At 59.8% G+C, this 22,503-nt stretch overlaps 1 protein-coding gene across 8 annotated transcripts in view; it reads left to right on the top strand.

The window, feature by feature from the left end:
- DOT1L (DOT1 like histone lysine methyltransferase) overlaps nt 1–22,503 on the top strand; it is a 53,604-nt gene that overhangs the window by 21,643 nt on the left and 9,458 nt on the right. For 5 of the 8 annotated variants that reach the window (XM_088838845.1, XM_055431511.2, XM_055431514.2 and 2 more), the window contains 19 exons: nt 362–590; nt 1,751–1,845; nt 2,293–2,355; nt 7,504–7,559; nt 9,283–9,362; nt 14,018–14,086; nt 14,520–14,626; nt 14,813–14,854; nt 15,602–15,712; nt 15,798–16,032; nt 16,456–16,569; nt 17,263–17,354; nt 17,746–17,847; nt 18,301–18,438; nt 18,936–19,061; nt 19,680–20,146; nt 20,322–20,454; nt 20,752–20,898; nt 21,972–22,101. In XM_088838845.1, coding sequence (XP_088694971.1) covers nt 362–590; nt 1,751–1,845; nt 2,293–2,355; nt 7,504–7,559; nt 9,283–9,362; nt 14,018–14,086; nt 14,520–14,626; nt 14,813–14,854; nt 15,602–15,712; nt 15,798–16,032; nt 16,456–16,569; nt 17,263–17,354; nt 17,746–17,847; nt 18,301–18,438; nt 18,936–19,061; nt 19,680–20,146; nt 20,322–20,454; nt 20,752–20,898; nt 21,972–22,101 — 2,536 coding nt within the window. Of the gene's footprint in view, nt 1–361; nt 591–1,749; nt 1,846–2,292; nt 2,356–7,503; nt 7,560–9,282; nt 9,363–14,017; nt 14,087–14,519; nt 14,627–14,812; nt 14,855–15,601; nt 15,713–15,797; nt 16,033–16,455; nt 16,570–17,262; nt 17,355–17,745; nt 17,848–18,300; nt 18,439–18,935; nt 19,062–19,679; nt 20,147–20,321; nt 20,455–20,751; nt 20,899–21,971; nt 22,102–22,503 lie in introns of those variants that run through there. The other 3 variants (XM_055431512.2, XM_055431515.2, XM_088838847.1) reach the window with 3 other exon arrangements.

The following is a 22,503-nucleotide window of genomic DNA, read 5'->3' as shown; positions in this document are numbered from 1 at the left end:
CGTTGCCTGCCAGGCAATGCCAGCCCTTGTGGATGCCCTGGGAGCCGTGCTGAGCCAGCCAGTGACAGGGAACCTTCCTGGGGCTTCTCCCCAACGGGTGCTCTGGGCGCTAGGACAGACCAGCTTGTGGGGCGAGCAGTGCCAGGGACCTTGCTCTGCCCGGGTCCCAGGTGCGCGTGCATGCACTCACGCCCCCGCACATCTGCACACACACACTCTGTCTGCACACATGCATGTCAGTTCACACCGCTGGCATCCACACGCAGGCTCACACATGCTGCTGTGCACTCGCGTCCCTGCTGGGGTGGGGCAGCGGACTGGGTGGTGTGGCCCCGCAAACTGTGTGTGTGCCCTGTCGCAGTGGAAGGGCACCACACAGCCCATGAAGCTGAACACGCGGCCGTCCACGGGGCTCCTGCGGCACATCCTGCAGCAGGTCTACAACCACTCAGTGACCGACCCTGAGAAGCTCAACAACTATGAGCCCTTCTCCCCAGAGGTGTATGGGGAGACCTCCTTCGACCTGGTTGCCCAGATGATCGATGAGATCAAGATGACCGAAGATGACCTGTTCGTGGACCTGGGCAGTGGTAGGTGGGGGCTCTCCCCCACCCCTTCCCCTTCTCCCTGTGCCTGCAGGACGGCCTCCTCATGACGGGAGGCTCCAGGGGCTGGGGCCTGCTGGGTGCCCGCGGCTGTGCCATGTTGCCTGAATGAAGAAGCCACAGGCTGAATTGTCCTGGTGGAACTGTGCAGGTGACAGGCTGCCCAAGGGGCTCCCTGGCCTGTGGTTGGGCTGCTCTGTCAGGAATCCCAAGCACAGCACTCTGGGGTCTCCACTGGCCCCATAACCTACTCACAGACCCCAAGGTCCCATCCCATATGGCGTGGCCTCGACACTTGAGAAGGGCCCTGCAGACAGACAAAGGTGGCTTCTCTGGTGGCATTGTCATTGGCTTAAACTCTTAAGTGTACAGTTCACATTCTAATAAGCGTGCACATGGTTGAAGGTCATTTCTGGAAAAGCCTCTAAAACTCCCCTGTGTGTCAGAAGGCTTATGATTTCTGAAAACTGACAGCTTCCTTGGACCTCAGGTCCCCTAGCTTCTGTCCATTGGAAGGGACCCCATGTCCTCTCCCTGTTTACCCTATGTTTCTGAATAGAGGCTTGTTTCCATCATTGGACTCTATTCTGTTCAAAATGGGAAATCTTGGGCTCCTGACACTTTACTTTAAAGTGCACGTGGCCTGAGTTCAAGGAGGGACAGTTTCAGAAGCCTCCTTTGTCTGTGAGCTAAGTGCCCACAGATCTTGCCGTGTCCTGCGGGCGTGTCCTGTGCGGGGTCTCCCGCCACCACTCTGGGCCTCTCCTGACTTAGGCGGACGGTGGAACATGGTCATTGGTTGGGGGGGCTTCCTCCCAGGGGTCACTGTGCCTCAAAGAGCTGTGTCCGCGTGTGCACAGTGAATGCCCCATGGGGCTGTGGACCATGACAAGTTTCAGTTGGGTGGTCATAGTGCATCTTCTTTGTGATGAAATGGAGCACGGCTGGGGTGGGGGTGGGGGTAGGGGCGGTGCTCTGCCCATGGCCTGGGGCATTTGAACACATTCTGTGACCCCAGAGGGCACTCAGGGACTTTCGCTGAGAGGCCATGGCCTCTGCCTGATGATCTTGTTGTCATGGCCCCAGCGGCTGAGTGTGTCCTGCTGTGCGTCTGATACCTCTCTCTTCTCTCTCTCCCCCCGAAGGGGTGGGCCAGGTCGTGCTGCAGGTTGCCGCGGCCACCAACTGCAAACATCACTATGGTGTAGAGAAAGCTGACATCCCAGCCAAGTACGCGGAGGTGAGTGTCTCTGGGCCCCGGGCGCGGCCACATCTGTGTCACTTTGTTTCCAGCCTTGGTGCGCAGCGACCTGCAGGATAGGGGCAGTCTGTGCTGGGGTTGAGGGAAGGTGGGGGAGGGAGTCCCTGCTCCATGTGTCCCTGAACGACTGTTGCGGCCATGTCCCCTGGTTCCCCTGGCACTGGGGGTCAGCTGGCATCACCCTTGTGCCAGCGTCTGCTGGGGGTTGGGGTAGGGGAGGCAGCAAGTTCTGAGGAGTGCGCGTCTGAGTGGTGTTGTCGCCATGGGAAATTGTTTAGAGTTTGTGGTTTGCACGCCCGCCCACTCTGGTTCCCTGCGGTCAGGCTCCTTTGCCAGGAACGCTGGAGTGGGGCGGGCATGGGGAGGACAGGGGCACCCTCCTGGCCACCGGGTCCCTGACGGGCTGTCTGGTTTGGCTCTTTGCAGACCATGGACCGAGAGTTCAGGAAGTGGATGAAATGGTATGGAAAAAAGCATGCAGAATACACAGTGAGTGCCATCGCTCCATGCCCCGCGGCTAAGGGTGCAGCCCCGCCCTCTGCGCCGCCTCCCCTGACCCGCCGCCCCTCCTTTCCCTGCCCAGAGCCCCCACTTTCACTGCCTCCTGGCCACCTGCATCCTCCTTGCTGTGGGCTTTGTAGGCAGTCAACTCCTCCGGCCCTGCACTCTGCCCCACTTCTCTTCTTCGGGCACCCAACGAGGCCTCGGGAGCACTGGCTCTTTCAGGACCACATGTCGGGGCGGAGGGGTGTGGGCTGGACAAGGGCATCTTTCTCCTGCTTGCCCTCTGGCCGCAGCAGTGAGGACCCACCGACGGAGCTGGCCTGGTGCCGCTGCCCCTGTGACCCTCTCCCCGCATCTGTCAGCTTGGCCTTCATTGCCGAGGTTCTTTGGGTCTCGCTCCTGGATCCTGATGTTCTGGCCTCTCTCTGCTCCTCCTGCCTGGGGTGTCCAACTCCATGTTCTCAGCTCCAGTGCGTCTCTGTGCTCAGGGCTTTGTCAGCCACTGCAGGTTTCAGTGGCCTGTGGACATAGGGCTGCCATGCAGCCTCCATCTGCAGGACTGTGGCCGGGGCATCGCAGGGGGAAGGTCCCAAACCGGCTCTTCAGCACACACTTCACTTCCCGTCCCAGGTCCCCCAGGGTCCCAGGCTCCACCTGGCTGCGATGTGGTCTTTCTGGTCCCTCTGAAGGTTCCTGACATTGCTCGTGTCTTGCTCTTGGGGGTCCTGGGGGACGGGGACTATGGGGCCAGAGCTAGCATTCCTTGTTGCCTCAGGGAATAGAATGGTGCGTGTGATTCCAGGGGTTGGGGGGCCGGCAGGAGAGACGGGGTTTTGGCCCTGGAGCCACCTGACCGGTTCTCCTTTCAGGGATTGCACCTTCAGTATTGATGTGAAAGTCCAATCTCAGCTCACCTGGATTTGAGATATCTTATAGGTGGTCTTTGATTGTGCGGTTCATCTCTAGGCCTGTGGTTTCTTTTGGGATAGTTCTCGATGGACGTGAGGTCTGGTCTAGATTCATCTCTCTGAGTGGACGTCCAGCCATCCCATGCCACCTGCTTCGGAGACTGCCCCTCTCTGCTGAGCCATCAGCGGCCATACTCAGTGGGTGCTCTGCTCTGCTCCGTTCCACGCTGCCGCCCACCCCCACCCCCACCCCTGGTCTGCTCTCAGCAGCACCCTGCCATGATAGCATCGAGGGAGTCAGCCCAGAGTCCAGTAGCTTCAGGCCTCCATCCTCATTCTCCTGCCCTGGTGCCGGTGCTGGGCTGGCTACTCAGGGGAGGTGAGCCGTTGACTTTGTGTGTGGTCTGTTAACAGATGATAAGGCTTTTATCTGCACCTTGCTGTAGTTGCTGGTGTTACTTCTGGGTGACTGTTGTGGTTGTTGATTGTTTTCATTTTTCTTCATAGAATAGAAGGTTTGAAGGTTGAGCCAGCTTTCCAGGCCTGAGGTCAGCCCCATCTGGCCTTGGGAATAGCTCCTTTGTGTTATGGGTGTTTGCAGCCCAGGGGGATACTGGTTTCCTCCGCTTGTGAATCTGACATTGGCATCCAGGTGGTGCTGGCCCCATGTCAGGAGGTCAGCCATTACCTTCTGCTTCTGCCCTGGGCCAGGACTTGCCCGTCTGCAGTGTGGGCCCAGCTCCCCTCCCCTTTCTCTTGGTGGGATTCTCACAGGTTTCTTCCCTTCGTTGAAAGGTGAGGGGTGTCACCTCTGGCCCCCGTGTCCTCCCACACCTGCAGTCTTGTGTTTGTTGCTCAGGCTGAGGGAAATTAGTCTAGTTCATTTCTGTTTGTGAGAAACTTTTTCCTGTCCTGTCCCCAGTCCCGCTGGCATGCTGATAAGAGTTCCTGGATGGCTTGCCGTTTTCCTAAGACCTCACAACCTCCTAAAACACAGGTTTTTAAAATTATAAAGTGCTTCTTGCTTCTGATGAGAGGGCCAAATGGTTGAAACATGTGGTGTAAAAGCCTGGTTGACTCAGGCCCCAGAATGCCCCATGGACCCCCAGCAGCCCGCGGTGCTTGATTCACAGTGTGATTCTAGCTGCTGGCACGACGCCCATGGCTGGAGGCCAAGGTGGGGGTCAGGCTGATGGGCTGCCTGCCTGGTGGGTCACCGCTCCTTCCTCCCTCTCTTGTCAGCATCGGGAGGCAGTGCAATTTGAGAGGAGGGTGATTGGGGGTTGGTGGCATGTCAGCTGGTGCACTGGAGGGGCCCCCTGCGTGGAAATCTTCTTGTTCTCTGCCTCCTGCGGGCCAGGCACTCATCAGGGCCCTGCTCTTAGGCCCCACGAGGTGGCTGCAAGCAGAACTTGGCTCTGAGGACTCTTAAAGTCGTGGCTTTGGCTGCTGTGTCTAGAGCAGCAGCCGGCAGTGCCTCTGGTGTCCAGGCAGCCCTACTCCAGGAAGGCGTGGTGACAACTCCTGCCCAATGCTTGGACTTGGTGGGAGCTCACATGCTAGGTCTGGGGAGGCCCTCCCTGAGGTTCTGTGAGTCTTCGAGCAGGCGCCCTGGTCAGCAGGTAGAGTCCTGTCTCCATCACTTGATGATAGATGAGGGACAGCAGACACCCTAGCCAGTGTGTTTACTTGTGGGCGCCGGAGCTTCCTCCTGGGTCCCCTTCTCCTATTGAAGCCCTGGGCCCTCCCTGTGCCTGGCTTCTACCTGTGTCCCCATCACCTCAGGGTGCCCCCTTTGCCTGGGGACGTCTGAGTGACCACGTGTCATTGGTGCCTGGTGGCGGGCCTGGCACAAGCAGGTTTCCTGAGCCAGGGTCTCAGTGAGTTCTCGGAAGTTAGGCTGAAGGAGGTGCCCCCAGCCAGGTGGACCCCAGTGGGCAAGGCTGCCCTCAGGCTGGTGCGGTCAGGTTGTCAGGGACCTGGTGCTGCTGACGGGCCGCCCAGAGCATGAGCCCTGCTCTCCTCTGGTGGCCCTACCACACATCAGCTGCTGAGGGACTGGCTGGCAGTCGGGTGCCACGTCTGCACCTGTGGCTGTTCCAGGGCAAGTGGCAGGGTGACTGAATCTGGGGCACCCGTCGCTGGCTCCCACCGCTGGCTCCCACCCTGTGGCTTCGGGAGGGATCTCCTTGGGGGCCCCCCTGGGAGGGAGTGCTTTCTGCAGGGGGAGCATGTGGGTAGTGGCTTATAGGAGGAGACCTGTGGTGAGGTGGGGAGTGCGCCCGCCCCGTCTGGTTCGTGGCCTGGAGCAGGAGCACACCGGTGGTCTCCCTGGTTGGGGGAAGGGCGGTCATATGGGGCAGCCCTCACGCCTGTGTTGGGTAGGGCCATGCGTGTCCCTCCTCCCCGCGCGTTCCTCTGCAGCTGGAGGTCTGGGCTAGCTGGGCTGGTCACAGTCCTCAGTGGGGGCGACAGGAAGGCCGTGCTTATCTTCCTGTCGCTGCTAACTTGGGCACGCGAGCCCCAGCGACACAGAGCTGGCCTGGTCAGTCCCTGTCCTCAACCAGTTATGGCTTGCCTGTGCCAAGAGGCGGTAGGTAGCCAGGTGGCCAGGCGGGCAGGAGAGTGTCTGTTTTCTTGCTCTGAGCATGAGGCCACCGCGGAGCAGTGGTACTGTGGCTTCAGTGGGTGAGCTCCACAGAGAGGAGCTGCTTCAGGCTGGGCTTGAGGGAGCCCGGGACACAGCGGTCGGCTGTCCTTACTGACTGATGTGTTAGAGACAGAGCAGATAGAGGAAGGAGGTGGTGGATGAGTCCCAGGACCAGGCGTGAGCTTTTATTAGGGCTGAATGCCCTCAGACGTGACAGCGCCAGTGACGTGCAGTCCCCCGGGGGGCTCACACAGACCCTGTTTCCAGGGTTCTTTCTGGGTGCTAGTCATGCCGGTGTTCCTGCCTACCATGGCCAAGACCCCAGCCTCCAAGAGGAGGCTGAACACCCTTCCCAGGACACAGCCCTGGGCCCGCAGCATGAGATTTCTGCTGCACAACATCACAAGGATTTTGAACTTGAATCGGTGCCCAGCCCCACTGGGCCGTGTGCAGGGAGTAGTGGCAAACTTGGGAGACCCAGAGATGGATGCCCTGGACATGGACAGCCCTCCATCAGCTCCCGGATCCTTTAGGATAGCCGCCTCTCTTCTGCCCAGCAAGGCTCAGCGCCTCCCATGCTGGGTGGTTTCTGTGTGCAGGGAGGGTGCTGAACCCACATCTGCTCTGCCTGGGCGCTGCCCATTGCAAGGACCTCTGCTAGGCTCTAGGCCTGCTGGGCGGTGCTGCCCCATCGCTGCCTGGAGGGCCTCCCAGTCACCTGGGGGCACTGGTGGGAGTGCAGACGAGATCCCGTCAGCAGTCACCCCCACCTGCTCCCCCAAGGTGCTCTGTCTCTGAACCTGCCTGTTCTGGACGTTTCCCATCAGTGAAATCGCATCCTGTGTGTCCTTCTGTGTTTGCCTCTCACTGAACATCATGTTCTCAGGGTCCATCCACATGGCAGCGAGTGCCGGGGCTTCTGAGGGATGCTCCTGGGTGTGGGGGGATATGTGAGTATCTGCTTGTCCATCAAGGGACACGTGCACTGTCCATACCTGTGCTCCTTGGACAGGGGTGTGCAGATGTTCCCGTGGGTGGACACTGGGGATGGGATGATAACATTTTTTGAAGAATCATAAAATCAGATTTCTTGGTTTCTGAAATGTTGCAGTTCTGGACAATGAGGTTAACGAGTCTTGTGTTGTCTCAGATGCACTTTGGCCTCGAGGCAAAATGAGATTAGTCCTCTGAGGGAGACAGTGGTGGGAGCAGTATGGAAATATCAGGATGCCCCTGCCACGGGGAGACTGCCCGCAGCAGTGTGGGCGCTGGGCTGCACCCTGGGGCCCTGGTGCTGTCACAGCCCTTGCAGTCCAGCTGTCGCACATGGGCACCCTGGGGCGCCCCCTGCTGGCCATGCATGGACATGGCGTTGGAACTTTCCAGCACCTTCTCTGGTGCTCCGGCAGCCGTGTCCACGTGCATGGTCAGCCTGTAGCTGTGACCCTGGCCTCTTCCCACATCCTCCCATTCAGGGCCTCTGATCATTCCATCTCTTCTTGGGGGGCAGACAGGGGTGGGACACAGAGGCAGTGAGACCCCAAGTGATGGGTTGTCCCTTTTATCTCCTTTCAGCTGGAGAGGGGGGACTTCCTCTCGGAGGAGTGGAGAGAACGGATTGCTAACACAAGGTACGGCCGGGGCCTGGGGGTGGGGCCGAGGGGCTGGGCTGGCAGGGGCGATGTGGCTTTCCCTCACTGAGGGTCACACCAGCACACAGGGCCCTGCCCTCCCGCCTCCCTGGGCTGGACAGCAGCGTCCAGACGGCCACCACCACGTGTCCTGAGCTTGCTGGTGGCTGTGCCTCTGTGTCCCTTGCGCTGGAGACTGATGGGCATCATCCAGGCCATCCCTGGCCCTGGCCGTGAGGCCGTGTGCTCACACACCTGATGGCTCCCCGGGCTTCAGTGGCCAAGGGGCGCGTGTGTCACACACTCTTGGCTCTGACTGGGGCAGGGGTCACACTGGTTCCCTCTGACCTCACGTTTCACACGTGCTCGTTGCGGGGCGCCCTGAGCCCTGCCGTTATCTTCCTGCTTACAGAGGTCTGACCCCATCTTTGATCTCGGTGAGGACGTCTCCCCTGAGGCGGGCGCGCTGTCCCCCTTTTCTCGAGAGAACATGCTGGCTTGAGGTGTCCCTCTCAGTCTGAGTGTGGGGCCTCCGTTGCAGCTGCTGTGGAGCCTCTCCTGTGGGGCCTGCGGCTGTATCTGGGCTCCATGGTCATGGTCATGGTGAGGAAAAACTGGCTGAAGGGCCTGCTCCCCAGCCTTGGCTGCCCACTGTCCACCGGGACTGGAGCACCTCGAGGCCCCAGGCTCTGCCAGCGCTCCAGACAGAGCCCTTGGCACTCTGCTTCCAGTCAAGGTGTTCCCCTCCCAGTCCACTCCTCTGTGCTGAGGGGCTTCACCCCAGCTTCCACGGGCCTCGGAGCTTCCTGGTCTCCTTGCGGTGACCCCAGTCAGAGCGGCCCAGGCTCTGTCCTGGCTCACGCCGTCTCCTGGCCAGTCCCCTCGAGACTCTGGCATCCAGCCTTCCCAGGCTATGTCCCTGCTCCCTGTGGAGGCCTCCCAGCCAGCCGGTCTTGTCAGGGCTCTGCCCGTCATAACCTCGCAGTCCCTGCATTTTTTTCCCAAGTAGGGGCTGGGAGAGCTTAGTCCCCAACTGAGGGCTCCCACTGCCCCTCTCTCACAGTGGTCAGTGTATCCTCGCCCTGGTCAGGCCCCGTGACTGTCCTTTTGCCGAGATTCAGGAGGAGCAGCATGGGGCCGGCAGGCAGGTGGCTACTCTGTCATGTTCAAACGAGGAGGGAAACCCAGGTTGGGGGGACAGGAGCCGGGGGACAGAGGATGGCCAAGGGATGGGGGACCCTGGGTGGGGCAGGAGCTCCCGAATGCCTGGTGGGCATCTGCAGACAAGCGTCTCATGCCCTCAGACACTAGAGAACATTGGAAAAATGGGAAGCCTGGGCCAGGCCCTGCCTTGGAAAAACTTCATGCTGGGCCCTCAGGTGGTGGGCTCCCTTCCAAGTGTAGCTCGATGGGTCTTTGCTGCCTTCCTGCCCAGGCGGCGTCACCCCTGTGTGCCCAGGTGGCCTGCCTTGTACTGCCCATGCACCAGCCTCAGGGACGCCCGTGTCGGTGTGGGCCTTCCCCAGGGAACCAGCAGCCTGCTTGTCACGGGACCTGGATACAGGGTCTGTGTTGGCGGCACCCGGGGCAGCCGTCATGCCCCATGGGCCCTGAGCCCACGCCCCCACTGCGGAGGAGGTGCGGACAGCGCTGCGATGGAGGCGCTGCAGCTCTGTGCGTGTGCACGCAGAACCTGGCACTCAACTGGAGCATTGTTTTGCAGTGTTGTATTTGTGAATAACTTTGCCTTTGGTCCTGAGGTGGATCACCAGCTGAAGGAGCGGTTTGCAAACATGAAGGAAGGTAATGTATCCCTCTTTCTCTGCTCTGTGCGTCCGTTCTGCATCTGTCCCACGTCTGTCCCGTGTCCGTCCCACTTGGGCCGTGTAGCAATGGCCCTAATCATGCGTGCTGGGGTCCTGACTAGCATTCGCTGATCCAGCCCCAGTGGGAAGGCCTCGGGGGTGGGAGGGAGGGGTTTGTCTGTCCTTCTTGCTGTCACCTAGGTTGCAGGCAGGGTGCCTCCCAGCTCAGCATGTACAGTGAACAGAGCAGACCCCACCACTGCTCAGGCCAAATCTTGCAGCTGCCTGGGAAACTGGAGCAGGGACCTGGTTAGCAGGGGAGTTGCAGGCTTTCCAGGTCATCTGGGTTTCCTGTGGACAGTGCGTAACTTGTTAGTTCAAGGATGTCCTGGGCACTTAACTGTGTGTCTCATATTGGAACTCGACTAAGTGGAAGTTCAGCCTAGGGGTCCTGGGGCTGCCCAGACCAGCCCTTTGGCTTTGCCCAGGCCTTTCTCATGTCTGGACCCTCGAGGCCTGGCTGCAACCCCCTGCAACTTCCCCCCCGTCTCTTACTCTCCGTCCCAAGCCCGGGTGAGACCAGATGCACCCAGGAGGGGAGCTAACCGCTCCAGCTCTGTGTCTCAGAATTACTGTGGGACTGCTGGGCACAGCTCTGAGGGAGAGGTCATGAGAGCTTGAAAGCTGAGCTTCCATTCTGATTCTGAGTCAGAGTCCATGTAGTCTTTAGGAAGGGTGTGTGCTCCGTGTGCGTGTGAAAGTGTGCAGACTTGGGGCGAGATGAGTGGTTTTATGGAGGGAATGTTGATGGCGACTGGCTGGAAGCTCATGGGGGATCTTGACAATCCACACGAAGGCCAAGAGGGAGGTGCCAAGGCCGAGCTCTTGCTTCTCACCCTGCTGACCTCACGGGCCTCCCCTCCCTCCTCTCCCCTCTCCACCCTGCGGAAACGCTGGGGTGTTGGATCTTCTTGTGTCCCAAGCTCCTCCCCCAGCCTGTGGCAAGCCTAAGCAGGGCTGTTCCCAAGTGGGTGGTCTCTGAGAAGCCTCCAGACCACTGAAGGTACAGGGAGCAGGGATGCAACTGCATCATGGTCTTGCGATGCTCAGGTGCAGCAGCCCATGGGGCATCCCTTCACGGTGCCCAGGGCATCCTGGTGCCTGTGGAGCGTCACACCCATGAGGACTGACGTTCATTTGTGTTCTCATCACCACCGCTGGGTCCCTGGGGAGTTGGGCTCTAGCTCAGGGTGGGAGAGCAGGTTTGGCATGTTCAGGAAAGGGGGATGGAAGAGCTTCTCCAGTTGTGACCCAAGACAGCAGGAGTCCCCTGTCCTGGAGGGATACCTCGCCTGACACGTGTGGGCACCCTGCCCTGCCTTCCCCATCCCCCACGTCCCTGTCCCCGAGGCTCCAGGGAGACCCCCATGTCTTCCTGAGGTCTCTGGCTAGGAGAGAAGCAGGGTGGGTCCTCCATGTTTCATCATGAAACATGTCAAGCAGACAGAAGAGTTGAAAGGATCACCCAGCATAGAAGCAGTTTCCAGCTGCCCTCAGTACTGCTGGCTGCATGTGTTTGCATGCGTTTGCAGGTGAGCACAAGCCTGAGCGTGCGGCAGGGGTTGCTCCTGATGGTTTATGGGAGTGAGTGCCTTCCCCCAGCCCCAGGCTCCACCCAGAGAAGAGCTTGAATTGCCATCCTCCCAGCTGGCCCAGGCATCTATCTGGCTGTGGGGTCCCACTCTGTAATCTTTGGGCCTCGGGGCACAGCTCCTCCATTTGGACGCTGCCATTGTCTTATGGAATGTCACCCGAGGTGCACTGGTTCCTCATGGTCAGCTTAATCTTGCCCTCTGCACCCCATGTCCTGAGTTCTCGGGTATCACACATGCTAGACTCGTGGCCCCTGGTGGGAGTGGGACTGCCTACCAGGCCCTCCTGTCACTTGGGATCTGTGGCCCTACAGTGACATGCCCACAGAAGTCCTCTCAACATATCCTGTTGACCCTGAAAACTTGCGTGGGCTTTTTAATTAAAGCATCCTGGAATGTGTGGGCTTTATACTCCCTCCTGCTCCCCAGCCCCGCTCTTCAGATGCCCCCATGATGCCTGGGGGAGCCCCCAGACTCTGGCCACAGTGACTGCATGCACAGCCAGCTGACTGCTTAAATGTGCACCCAACTGGCCAGGCACCTGTCATCACTGCCTCCTCATGGGGTGCCAGAGGCCAGGCTGGTGCTGGGGTGCTCTTTGCGCCTGGACAGTCAGGAGCACGTGACCATGTGCAGAGGGGCCCATCCTGACCACCCCACTTTCCTTGTGACGTATTTCTTTCACTTTTTTTTGGTAAGTTTATGTATTTTGGTTGTGTTGAGTCTTTCCTACTGCACAGTCTCTTCTCTAGTTGTGGCCAGCGAGGGCTGATTTCTAGTTGTGGTGTGCAGGCTTCTCAATGCTTTGGATTCTCTTGCTGCAGAGCACAGGCTCTAGAGCATATGCTCAGTAGTTGTGGTACACGGGCTTAGTTGCTCCATGGCACTTGGGTTCCTCATGGACCAGGGACTGAACCCACGTCACCTGCGTTGACAGGCAGATTTTTAAAAACTGAGCCATCAGGAAAACTCTTTGACATTTATTCTTGGTTCTTTATTTCTTGCCCTGGAAAGTTTCAGTCCTTCTTGCGTTGATACATTTAGAGACAGCGTTTTATACAGGGTTGGGGGAAGCTTTTGTACTCTGAAGGTAACATCACCAGTCACAGTGACCTCTCTGCAAAAGGCTTCGAGTCCTTGTGGTTCTTCTTTTCTCTACAGTGATTTGCATGGGTGCCAGGACTTCACTGGAAGAACTGTCCTGTGTAGCCATTTTTGACTTGAACCATTCCTGTTATGGCTGTGTGGGGTCAACTGCTAATTCTCCTCAGGTTCTGTCTGTGTGGATCAGGGTCCGGTTCTCCTCAGACCCTGTCTGTGTGGATCAGGGCCTGGTTCTCCTTAGGTTCTGTCTGTGTAAATCAGGGCCCGCTTCTCCTCAGGTTCTGTCTGTGTGGATCAGGACCCGCTTCTCCTCAGGTTCTGTCTGTGTGGATCAGGGCCCGCTTCTCCTCAGGTTCTGTCTGTGTGGATCAGGACCCGCTTCTCCTCAAGTTCTGTCTTGTGGATCAGGGCCCGCTTCTCCTCAGGTTCTGTCTGTGTGGATCAGGGCCCACTTCTCCTCAGATCCTGTCTATGTGGATCAGGGTCCAGTTCTCCTCAGATCCTGTCTGTGTGGATCAGGGTCCGGTTCTCCTCAGGTTCTGTCTGTGTGGATCAGGGCCCGGTTCTCCTCAGATTCTGTCTGTGTGGATCAGGGCCCGGTTCTCCTCAGGTTCTGTCTGTTTGGATCAGGGCCCGGTTCTCCTCAGGTTCTGTCTGTGTGGATCGGGGCCCGGTTCTCCTCAGGTTCTGTCTGTGTGGATCGGGGCCCGGTTCTCCTCAGGTTCTGTCTGTGTGGATTAGGGCCCGGTTCTCCTCAGGTTCTGTCTGTGTGGATCAGGGTCCCTGTCTGTGTGGATCAGGGTCCAGTTCTCCTCAGATCCTGTCTGTGTGGATCAGGGTCCAGTTCTCCTCAGGTTCTGTCTGTGTGGATCAGGGCCCAGTTCTCCTCAGATCCTGTCTATGTGGATCAGGGTCCAGTTCTCCTCAGATCCTATCTGTGTGGATCAGGGTCCAGTTCTCCTCAGATCCTGTCTGTGTGGATCATGATCTGGTTCTCCTCTGGTTCTGTCTGTGTGGATCAGGGCCCAGTTCTCCTCAGATCCTGTCTGTGTGGGTCAGGGCCCGGTTCTCCTTAGGTTCTGTCTGTGTGGATCAGGACCCGCTTTTCCTCAAGTTCTGTCTGTGTGGGTCAGGGCCCGGTTCTCCTCAGGTTCTGTCTTTGTGGATCAGGGCCCGGTTCTCCTCTGGTTCTGTCTGTGTGGATCAGGACCCACTTCTCCTCAAGTTCTGTCTGTGTGGATCAGGGCCCAGTTCTCTTCTGGTTCTGTCGGGTGTGGATCAGGGCCTGCTTCTCCTCAGGTTCTGTCTGTGTGGGTCAGGGCCCGCTTCTCCACAGATCCTGTCTATGTGGATCATGATCTGGTTCTCCTCAGGTTCTGTCTGTGTGGATCAGGGTCCAGTTCTCAGGTTCTGTCTGTGTGGATCAGGGCCCAGTTCTCCTCAGGTTCTGTCTGTGTGGGTCAGGGCCCGGTTCTCCTTAGGTTCTGTCTGTGTGGATCAGGGCCTGGTTCTCCTCAAGTTCTGTCTGTGTGGGTCAGGGCCCAGGTCTCCCTCAGGCTCTGTCTGTTAGTATGGATCAGGGCTGGTTCTGGTCTGGCTTATCTGCACAGTGCAGACATTGTGGAGGACCCCAGCTGGCCCACCCCGAGCCCTGGGGCTGTGGGCCTGTGAGCACCTTTGCAGGAAGGCAGTCAGTGCTCCAGGCCAGGGCACTCAGATGCCGCTTAGTTTGGCTCTCACTGGGAGTAGAGGACTGACTCACAGTGCGTCCTCCCTTCTGGGTTCTGGGAGCTCGTTTTCTGGACACTTTTGTACCCCTCTGCTCTGATGTCATCAGGGTTTGTGACATCTAGTGCTGGTGTCCTCAGGGCGGCGCTGACCCCTCTCTGTTTTCCAGGTGGCAGAATCGTGTCCTCGAAGCCCTTTGCACCTCTGAACTTCAGAATAAACAGTAGAAACTTGAGTGGTAAGAACGCTTGTGTTGCCAACTTCTTGACACCTCTGATTATCAGCATCTTCTGTGGGTTAAAGCAGGATCCCCGCCAGCAGAGGTGACCTGGGGGCATCCTGGGCCCAGCTCCACTCACTCCATGTAGGATCCCCCATGTTACAGCCCCTGATGTCCCCAGACATAGCCCTGGGCAAGGCTGTAGGGGTGAGAGTCTCGGGTCCCATAGGAGAGTGGCAACGCCCCTTGGGGGCATGTACAGGGCCTAGGCATCTTGCAGCCACCCTGCCTGTTTCATTGGACTCCGAGACTCTTTCAGAGCCCACGCTGCGGGCTTGTCCCCACCCTCGTCCTTGGCTGAGGGCCTGGGGGAGGGAGGGTCATGGGCACCTTCCAGGCCGGTGAGTGGGATGCCCAGGCGCTCTCTGACCCATGGGCCCATTGTGCACAGACATTGGCACCATAATGCGCGTTGTGGAGCTGTCGCCGCTGAAAGGCTCCGTGTCGTGGACGGGGAAACCAGTCTCCTACTACCTGCACACCATCGACCGCACCATAGTGAGTGGTGCCTGAGCGCCCCTGCCCTGCCTCTCAGCTAACCTGGGTGGGCAGCGGTTGTACTCCCAGACTGGGGTCCGGTGTGTTCCCTGGCGCGTCACTGCCTGGCGTTGGTGGGTCTGGGATATGGCTTTCATCTTGCAGGGTTTTCCACCGCTAATGAGACTTTTTCTTTTCCATTTTTAGCTTGAAAACTATTTTTCTAGTCTAAAAAATCCAAAACTCAGGGTAAGTTTGTCTGTTTGCCCTTGACCTACAAGCCTGGTTGCTGCTGACCAGGGCCCAAGGGTCCGGTCTGAGGGTCCGGATTTGGGCCTGGGCACCAGGGGCCCCTGGCTGTGACAGCCTTGACTTGAGCAGTTTCAACAATTTGGGGGAAAATAGGTTGATAATAGGTTGAAAATTGTGAACATTTTGAAATGTTTTGCTGCCCCTTGGTCCCTGTCGGTTTGTCCCTGAACCTTGTGGGATGTGTGTCCCAGTGTCCCAGCATCTTTCTCTTCGGAGGCTCAGACGAGCCTGTGAGCCTGGAGGAGCCCCCACCTGGGCCCCTCCTCCCATGCTAGGACCTCAGGTCACAGTGTGGGGACTTCCACCCCATCCAAGACTGAAGGGCTTCGAGGGCAGCACTGTACTCCTTGCTGGTGCACTGGGGTGTCCCTCAGCTCTCTTCATGGACAGAGCACCCCCAAGTGGGGAAGCAGCTGTGGGGACCTCAGGGAGGCCAGGCCGTCTGGCAGCTGCTTACTCCACAGCCAGGCTCTGCCTTTAATAACTTTTCCTTGTGATCTGAAGGCCGCTGGGGTCCTGGCAGAGATGGGGTGTGGGTGTTGTTTTTCCCTGCGCCATCATCAAGGGTGCAGATGAGCAGAACCTGGCTGACCACCCCCGGGAGCCTGAGCTGTGGGGCCCCTGGAGGCAGGGGGGTCCCCATGGTGCCTGAGCTTCAGGAGACGCCCCCTGCCTGCCCACCAGGAGGAACAAGAGGCAGCTCGGCGCCGGCAGCAGCGGGAGAACAAGAGCAACACAACCACGCCCACCAAGGTGCCCGAGAGCAAGGCAGCTGTGCCAGCGGACACGCCCGTGGTGAGCCCCACTCTGCTCGGGGAGGGAGCTGGGCCGCCCACAGAGCCCACACCTCTGGCCAGTCCTTCACGCAGGTTTCCACCAGGACTCCGGTGCCGAGGAGGAGAAAGCCGGGACGGCCACTGTCAAGAAGCCATCTCCCTCCAAGGCCCGAAAGAAGAAGCTGAACAAGAAGGGCCGGAAGATGGCAGGTCGGAAGCGCGGGCGCCCCAAGAAGATGAGTGCCACCAACCCCGAGCGCAAGCCCAAGAAGACCCAGAGCGCACTGGACCTGCTGCACGCCCAGACCGTGTCGCGAGCGGCCTCCCCCTTGCCGCAGGGTGAGCCCCGCCCCCATGTCGGGGGCTCCTGGGGGTGCCATGGGGTCCTCGTGCAGAAGCTGTTGTGCCAGTTTCGTGTGCGGGCTGCATGGGTATGCCCAAGCTCTGAACCTTCCTGAGAGAGGTTCCACCTGAGGGACCACCTGGGGGTCCCCTAGGCCTTTGGTGTGGTCAGATTGGCCTGGCCATGAGGACCCAGCCATCTGCACGGGAGCAGGTCCTGGGGCCTTGGCTTCCCATGCTCCTGGTCCTGGCAGGAGGCTTGGCTTAGAGTGAGTGGCCAGGTCACGAGCATGTACGGCTCAGCGTCTGGTGGTTGGGGCTGTGGGCATTGTGTTGAGTCCTGTTGTTGGGGCACCAGGGGCTCTGGTGTGGCCTTCTGGGCCCATTTATGGGATTGTGACCACTGCTGTGTCCCCGCAGACGCGCACAGGCCACCTCACAGCCCATTCTACCAGCTACCTCCCAGCGTGCAGCGGCCTACCCCTGAGCAGCTGCTGCTGGCACCTACCCCACCTGCACTGCACAGGCTGCTAGGTGAGGACCAGCTGGGCCCACGGGTCAGGGAGGGCACGCAACAGCTGGTCTGGACCCCAGCAGGAACTGCATGCCGTGTAGCCGAGCACACCACCTCCAGGGCTCGGGCTCATCCTGCCAGGGGACTCCTGGGTTCTGGGATCGCCAGGGCCCGTGTGGTGGTTTGAGGCTAAGGTCCTTCCCCATGGGACACTGGGCCACCCTGGGGGCTCCTGGCATTGAGTGAGTGGGGCCAGGGAGGCAGCTCCACCCCACAGAGGATGGCCTCTGTGTCCATGGTGCCGGGATCCCATGGGACCAGACCCCGTTCTGCCAACTTGAGTTTGCACTCGTGGGCGAGGGTGGGCTGTGTTGAGATCACTCAGCTTTAGAAGCTGGGTGAAGGAAACCGTTTACAACCTTGGGAGCTATCAGTTTTCTCAACAGCAGTAGCGTATGTTTACCAAGAAAACTGGCAGATTAGCCAACCAAAGCCCACACGTGTGGGAGAAAGGAAACAAGGGCTGGTGATGGCAGGAGCTTTGAGGGGCCCCGGGACTGGGGGCCCCTGGGAGGGGGCGACCCCAGGTGGGGGCAGAGCCCTGGCCCCACCAAAGCCCTGTGGGGCCTGCATGTGTTCATGAACCCCACCCCTGCCTTGAGCCTCGGCGGGATCCTTCCTGTGTTGACATCCAGCCTGTTCTCTCCTTGCAGAGTCCTTCAAGATTCAGTACCTACAGTTCCTGGCATACACAAAGACCCCTCAGTACAAGGCCAACCTGCAGCAGCTGCTAGACCAGGAGAAGGTGCGACCCCCGTGCTGCTGGCCAAGTGCCCGGGAGGGGGGCGCCCTCTTCCCCCACCTCAGGGCCCGATGGCCCCGTGGTTGCAGCTGGCCCGGGCCCTGCTGCGATGACTGAGGCATCCTCATTTGGGGACAGTGTCCCCCATACTGAGAGGCATCTAAGGGGCCCTCAGCCTGGAAGTATCCCCCACAGCCTCAGGCCCAGTGTGGGCGTGGTTCTCTGGAGGGTGGGCTGCATAAGGCCCCGTGATCCTCATAAACAGGACCTCAAGCCACCGCTGTGTGGCACCACTTTCTGGGGTGAAGCCCTCATGGGGGTCTGGCCAGTCTGCTCACGTTTCCCCCACCTCGCCGCTGCCATGGTCCTTGCACTCATCAGCCCTGCCCCGCAGGAGAAGAATGCCCGGTTGCTTGGCGCAGCACAGCAGCTGTTCGGCCACTGCCAAGCTCAGAAGGAGGAGATCAAGAGGCTCTTCCAGCAGAAACTGGACGAGGTAGACTGGTCCGTGCCCTGGCTGCCGGGGGGCCTTGCAGATGACCCCCAGTGCTGAGCTGTGGGCGGGCAGGTGGGCAGGCAGGTGAGGGGGGCGGGACCCCAGCCCAGACAGATGATATCCAGATGGACTATTGCCCTTTCGGTGCTTCTGACTCTGAAAGTCTCCCTCACAGGAGGCCTGGAGCCTGGGGGCAGTCAGAGGGCAGCCCCTGGGACTCCCTGGGGTTCAGTGGTTGAGACTTCGCCCTCCAGTATAGGGGCCACGGTTTTGATCCCTGAGCAGGGAACTGAGATCTCAAATGCCTTGCGGCCAAAAAACCAAAAACATAAAACAGAAGGAATATTGTAACAAGTTTAGTAAAATCTTTAAAAATGGTCCGCATCAAAGAAAACAAGGGGAAGTCTGCACGTGGCCCCGTGAGCGCCCACCTGGGCCGTGGTGTGTCCTCAGCTGGGAGTGAAGGCGCTGACCTACAACGACCTGATCCAAGCGCAGAAGGAGATCTCAGCTCACAACCAGCAGTTGAGGGAGCAAACGGAGCAGCTGGAGAAGGGCAACCGGGAGCTGAGGAGCCAGAGCCTGCGGCTGGTGAGCAGCCCAGGCCGGGCGGGACCCCTCCTTGCCCCTATCCACCGTCAGGATGCTCGAAGGGCACCTGGCGCATCTCAGACTTGGGCTCTGATCTTCACTGCCAGGGCACCCTCAGCCCTTCCCCCACCTACAGCCCAGGGACCCTGAGCCCACGTCCCCCTGTGTGGTGGGCCTCACCTGCTGGGAGCACCCTGTCTGCTCTCCCAGACGTCCCTCACTTGCTCCTGCAGGGTGTCCTTCCTGGGGACCCATCTCCTCAGCCCCTCCTCCAAAAGCAGCTCTGCTCTGTGCTTCGAGGGTACGGGCTTGGGGTAGGGCAGCAGGCTCCTTCTCCTCCATGCCCCAGCTGTGCACACAGGGGCTACTCCCCATCTCCCACTGCAGACACACCTGGGTAGGAGCCGTCCACTGGAGCCCCTCCCAACCTCCCCCAGCTGTGCATACCTAGGTGGGGGCTGCCCGCCAGGACTCACAGCCCAACACCCTCTGCACAGCTCAAGGCACGGTGCGAGGAGCTGAAGCTGGACTGGTCCACACTGTCCCTGGAAAATCTGTTAAAGGAGAAGCAGGCCCTGAAGAGCCAGATCTCAGAGAAGCAGAGGCACTGCCTGGAGCTGCAGGTGAGGCTGGGCTGGGGATTGGAACCTCCTTCATTGCCCACTTCCCCACTCCCTGGCCCACCTGCAGAGACGCCTTCCCCTCGACTGCAGCTCCCAGCACGAGACCTTGGGACTCTTTTGAGGGTTCTCTGACCACAGAGCACTCACGGTGAACTGGTGTCCACTGAGATCCTTTTGAAGCTGTGTCCTGAGCACACACCTCCCCAGAGCAGCTTTTGCAAGGTCACAGCCCGTGTGTCCCAGAAATGAGGTTTATTGCCCAAGTCTGTGTGTGGTGGGGCCTGCGGGAGGGGTCTCAGGAGGGAACGCTCTGGGTTCTGACCCTCCTTCGTAATTGAGAATCAAGAAATGGCCCGTTTATTGTGGGGAAAAGCCAAACATGCGGTTCCTCGAGCCCCCGCCTGCCCAGGGACAGCTGCTGTCCTGATGTCTTACCCTGGCAGTCGCCATGGTGGCCATGGAGCCTGGGCCCCTCACACCTCTGTGCACCTGCGCCCCACTCTGACGCTCATTCACCCGTCAGCTCACCAGCCACGTCCCCCTCTCCTGGACAGTCCTGGCTGGCGGGGTGCTGGGCTTGGGACTGGGCGGGCCTGACGCCCCCTGGTCGTCCCACAGATCAGCATCGTGGAGCTGGAGAAGAGCCAGCGGCAGCAGGAGTTGCTGCAGCTCAAGTCCTGTGTGCCGCCTGATGAGGCACTGGCCCTGCAGCTTCGTGGGAAGCCAGAGGCCGAGCCTGGCCGGCTGCACTTGGAGCTGGACTGCGCCCGGTTCTCCCTGCCACCCTTCAGCAGCTTGAGCCCCGAGCTCTCCATGAATGGCCACGCGGCCGGCTATGAGCTCTGCGGTACACTGGGTCGGCCCTCGCCCAAGCAGAACACCCCCCAGTACCTGGCCTCCCCACTAGACCAGGAGGTCGTGCCCTGCACCCCTAGCCACAGTGGCCGGCCACGGCTGGAGAAGCTGTCCAGCCTGGCCCTGCCCGACTACACCAGGCTATCCCCTGCCAAGCTGGTGCTGCGGCGCCACCTGAGCCAGGACCACGCGGCCAGCGGCAAGGCAGCTGCCAGTGAGCTGCACCCACGGTGAGTGCAGGGCAACGTCACTGCACTGTACAGCCCCCGCGGGTCTTCTGAGCTGGGGATCGTCAGTTTGGAAGAGAATTGGGAGTTTGCTAGGCCAGGGCTGTCAGCTCTGAACACAAAGCTGCAGCTGTGGGGGACTCCCCAGAGAGTGACCGAGGACATGCCTTGTTTCTAGAGCCGAGCATGCCAAGGAGAACGGGCTCCCTTGCCAGAGCCCTGGCGTCACCAATGGCATCAAGCTGAGCCCACAAGACCCCCAGCCTTCATCCCCCATGGCTTTACAGATCGGAGAGAAGGGCCCTGAGAAGGTGAGGCTACTCTCCAAGAGCATCTGTGGTGCTGGGTGGGGAGGGGTTCTCAAAGGAGGTCCTGCAGGAGGGGGCAGCATGGCCACCCGACTGCACCCTTGCCCTCAGGTGAGGCTGGGAGAGAGCTCAGTCCCTGGGGATGGGAAAGAGGGTGGTTGAGCAGCAGGGTGGGCCAGCCGTGGGTGGAGGCTGCTGACCGGCGGGTCTGGCCAATTGGGAGAATGGTTTGGGGTGGGGGCTGGTTGGAATCCCCAGTGTCCCCGGGGCAGTGCCCGAGGCCACTGTCCTGGTCGGCAGGGTGTGAAGGAGCGTGCCTACGCCAGCAGTGGGGAGGCCATCACCAGCCTGCCCGTCAGCATCCCGCTGAGCACCGTGCAGCCCAGCAAGCTGCCCGTCAGCATCCCCCTGGCCAGCGTGGTGCTGCCCAGCCGCGCCGAGAAGGCGGTGAGTGCGGCCCTTGGCCCAAGCGCGCTGCCCCAGGCCTTGTGTGCATGCACAGGCAGGGCCTCGGGCCTGTCCTTTCTCCCCGATGCCTGGCCACTGTCTGTTCAGTTGCTCGCAGTTGTATCTCCAGCGTGCCGCAATACCTGAGAAAGAGAGAGCACCGATTCCCAGTAAGGTTTTCCACTGTGATCTTAGCTCCGAGTGTGCATGGTGACGGTATGAGTGGAGAGAGAGTAGGTTCCCAGTTCTGTGGAAGCTGCCCTTGTCCTGCTAGTCCACACTTGGGTCCTCCCTCACACGCATGCCCTTGGGAATGACACTGTGCAGAGCGGGCTGGGCTTTGTGTTTAAGGAGGTGTCATTCACACAGAACTCATCCATCTAAGCTGTTCAGTGCAGGGGTCTTCGGTATGTTCACCAGCCTTGCAGCCAGCTCTACTTCTAGAACATTCTGTGCCCCAAGAGGAGGCCCATCCCCATCAGCATCACCCCTGTACCCCATCCCCAGCCCCTGACAGTCAGTACCCTACTCTCTGAGGTTCAGCCTGTTCTGGATGTTTCCCATCAGTGGACTCACACACTATGTGTCCTTCTGTGTCTGCTTTTCTCACTGAGCTTCGTGTCCTGAGGGTCCATCCACATGGTAGCGAGTGTCAGGGCTTCTCTCCTTTTTGTAGCTGAGGGATGGTCCAGTGTGTGGAGGGACACATGTGTTTATCTGCTGTGGATGGTCATTTGGGTTGTATGCACTTTGGGGCTGTTGTAAATCATACTGCTATGGACGTGTGTGAACAGGTATCGTGTAGACAGTTGTTTCTATCTGGCTTCACTTAGGAGTGGAGTTGCCAGATCAGGTCATGACCACCACCCTCACTGCCATCCCAGATGTTTAGAACTGAGGTCAGACATCTGTACCTCACCTTGTGAGAGCCTTCTGGTGGCTGACTGCCAGGCTCACCTGCGTGGCCATCGCCCTTCTGGGCTCGCTGCCTCGGGCCCTGGGGACGTCCTGTGGCATGTGTCCAGCTGGGTGTGTGCCCAGCTTGGCTGACAGTGTGCACCTTGTTTTTGCAGAGAAGCACACCCAGCCCTGGGCCACCTGCCCGAGAGTCCTCGTCCACGCTGGAGAAGCAGGTGGCTGCTAACGCCCATGGTGCCGGGGGCAACACTGCCGGGAGCAAGAGCCTCACCCTGGCTCCCACAGGTGAGGGTTCCCAGAGGCCAGGCCTGGCCCCTCCAGCCGTGGGGTCTGAGCCGCATCAGGGCCGCCCTCAGCTGCATGCACACTGGGGTCCCACCCGGCTTGTGTCAGGCAGCCATGCTCGGCCCGGGCCCGTGCCGGCCCTGTTGGCGGGGTCTGGTCCTCTGGGAGATCCGATGGGGCTTCTGTGTGGGGCCAACTGTGCACTTGGGGGCCTGCCACCCAGACGGGCCCTGTCATTGCTGTGAAGTAGGCGGCTCCAGCACTCATCTCGATGCCACTGCTCTCGTGTGGGGAGGGCATCTCTGCTGGCAGTGCCCAGGGTCCACTCAGCATGTGCATGGGCTCCAGACTCCCGACTGTCGCAGGCCCAGAAGTGAGGAGCAGGGCACAGTGAAGGTCCAG

The sequence above is a fragment of the Moschus berezovskii genome, chromosome 8 (assembly GCF_049115385.1).
Source record: "Moschus berezovskii isolate FMDL1 chromosome 8, NW_MosBer_1.0, whole genome shotgun sequence".
Classification (NCBI taxonomy): Eukaryota; Metazoa; Chordata; class Mammalia; order Artiodactyla; family Moschidae; genus Moschus; species Moschus berezovskii.
This window is presented reverse-complemented; position numbering and strand designations above follow the sequence as displayed.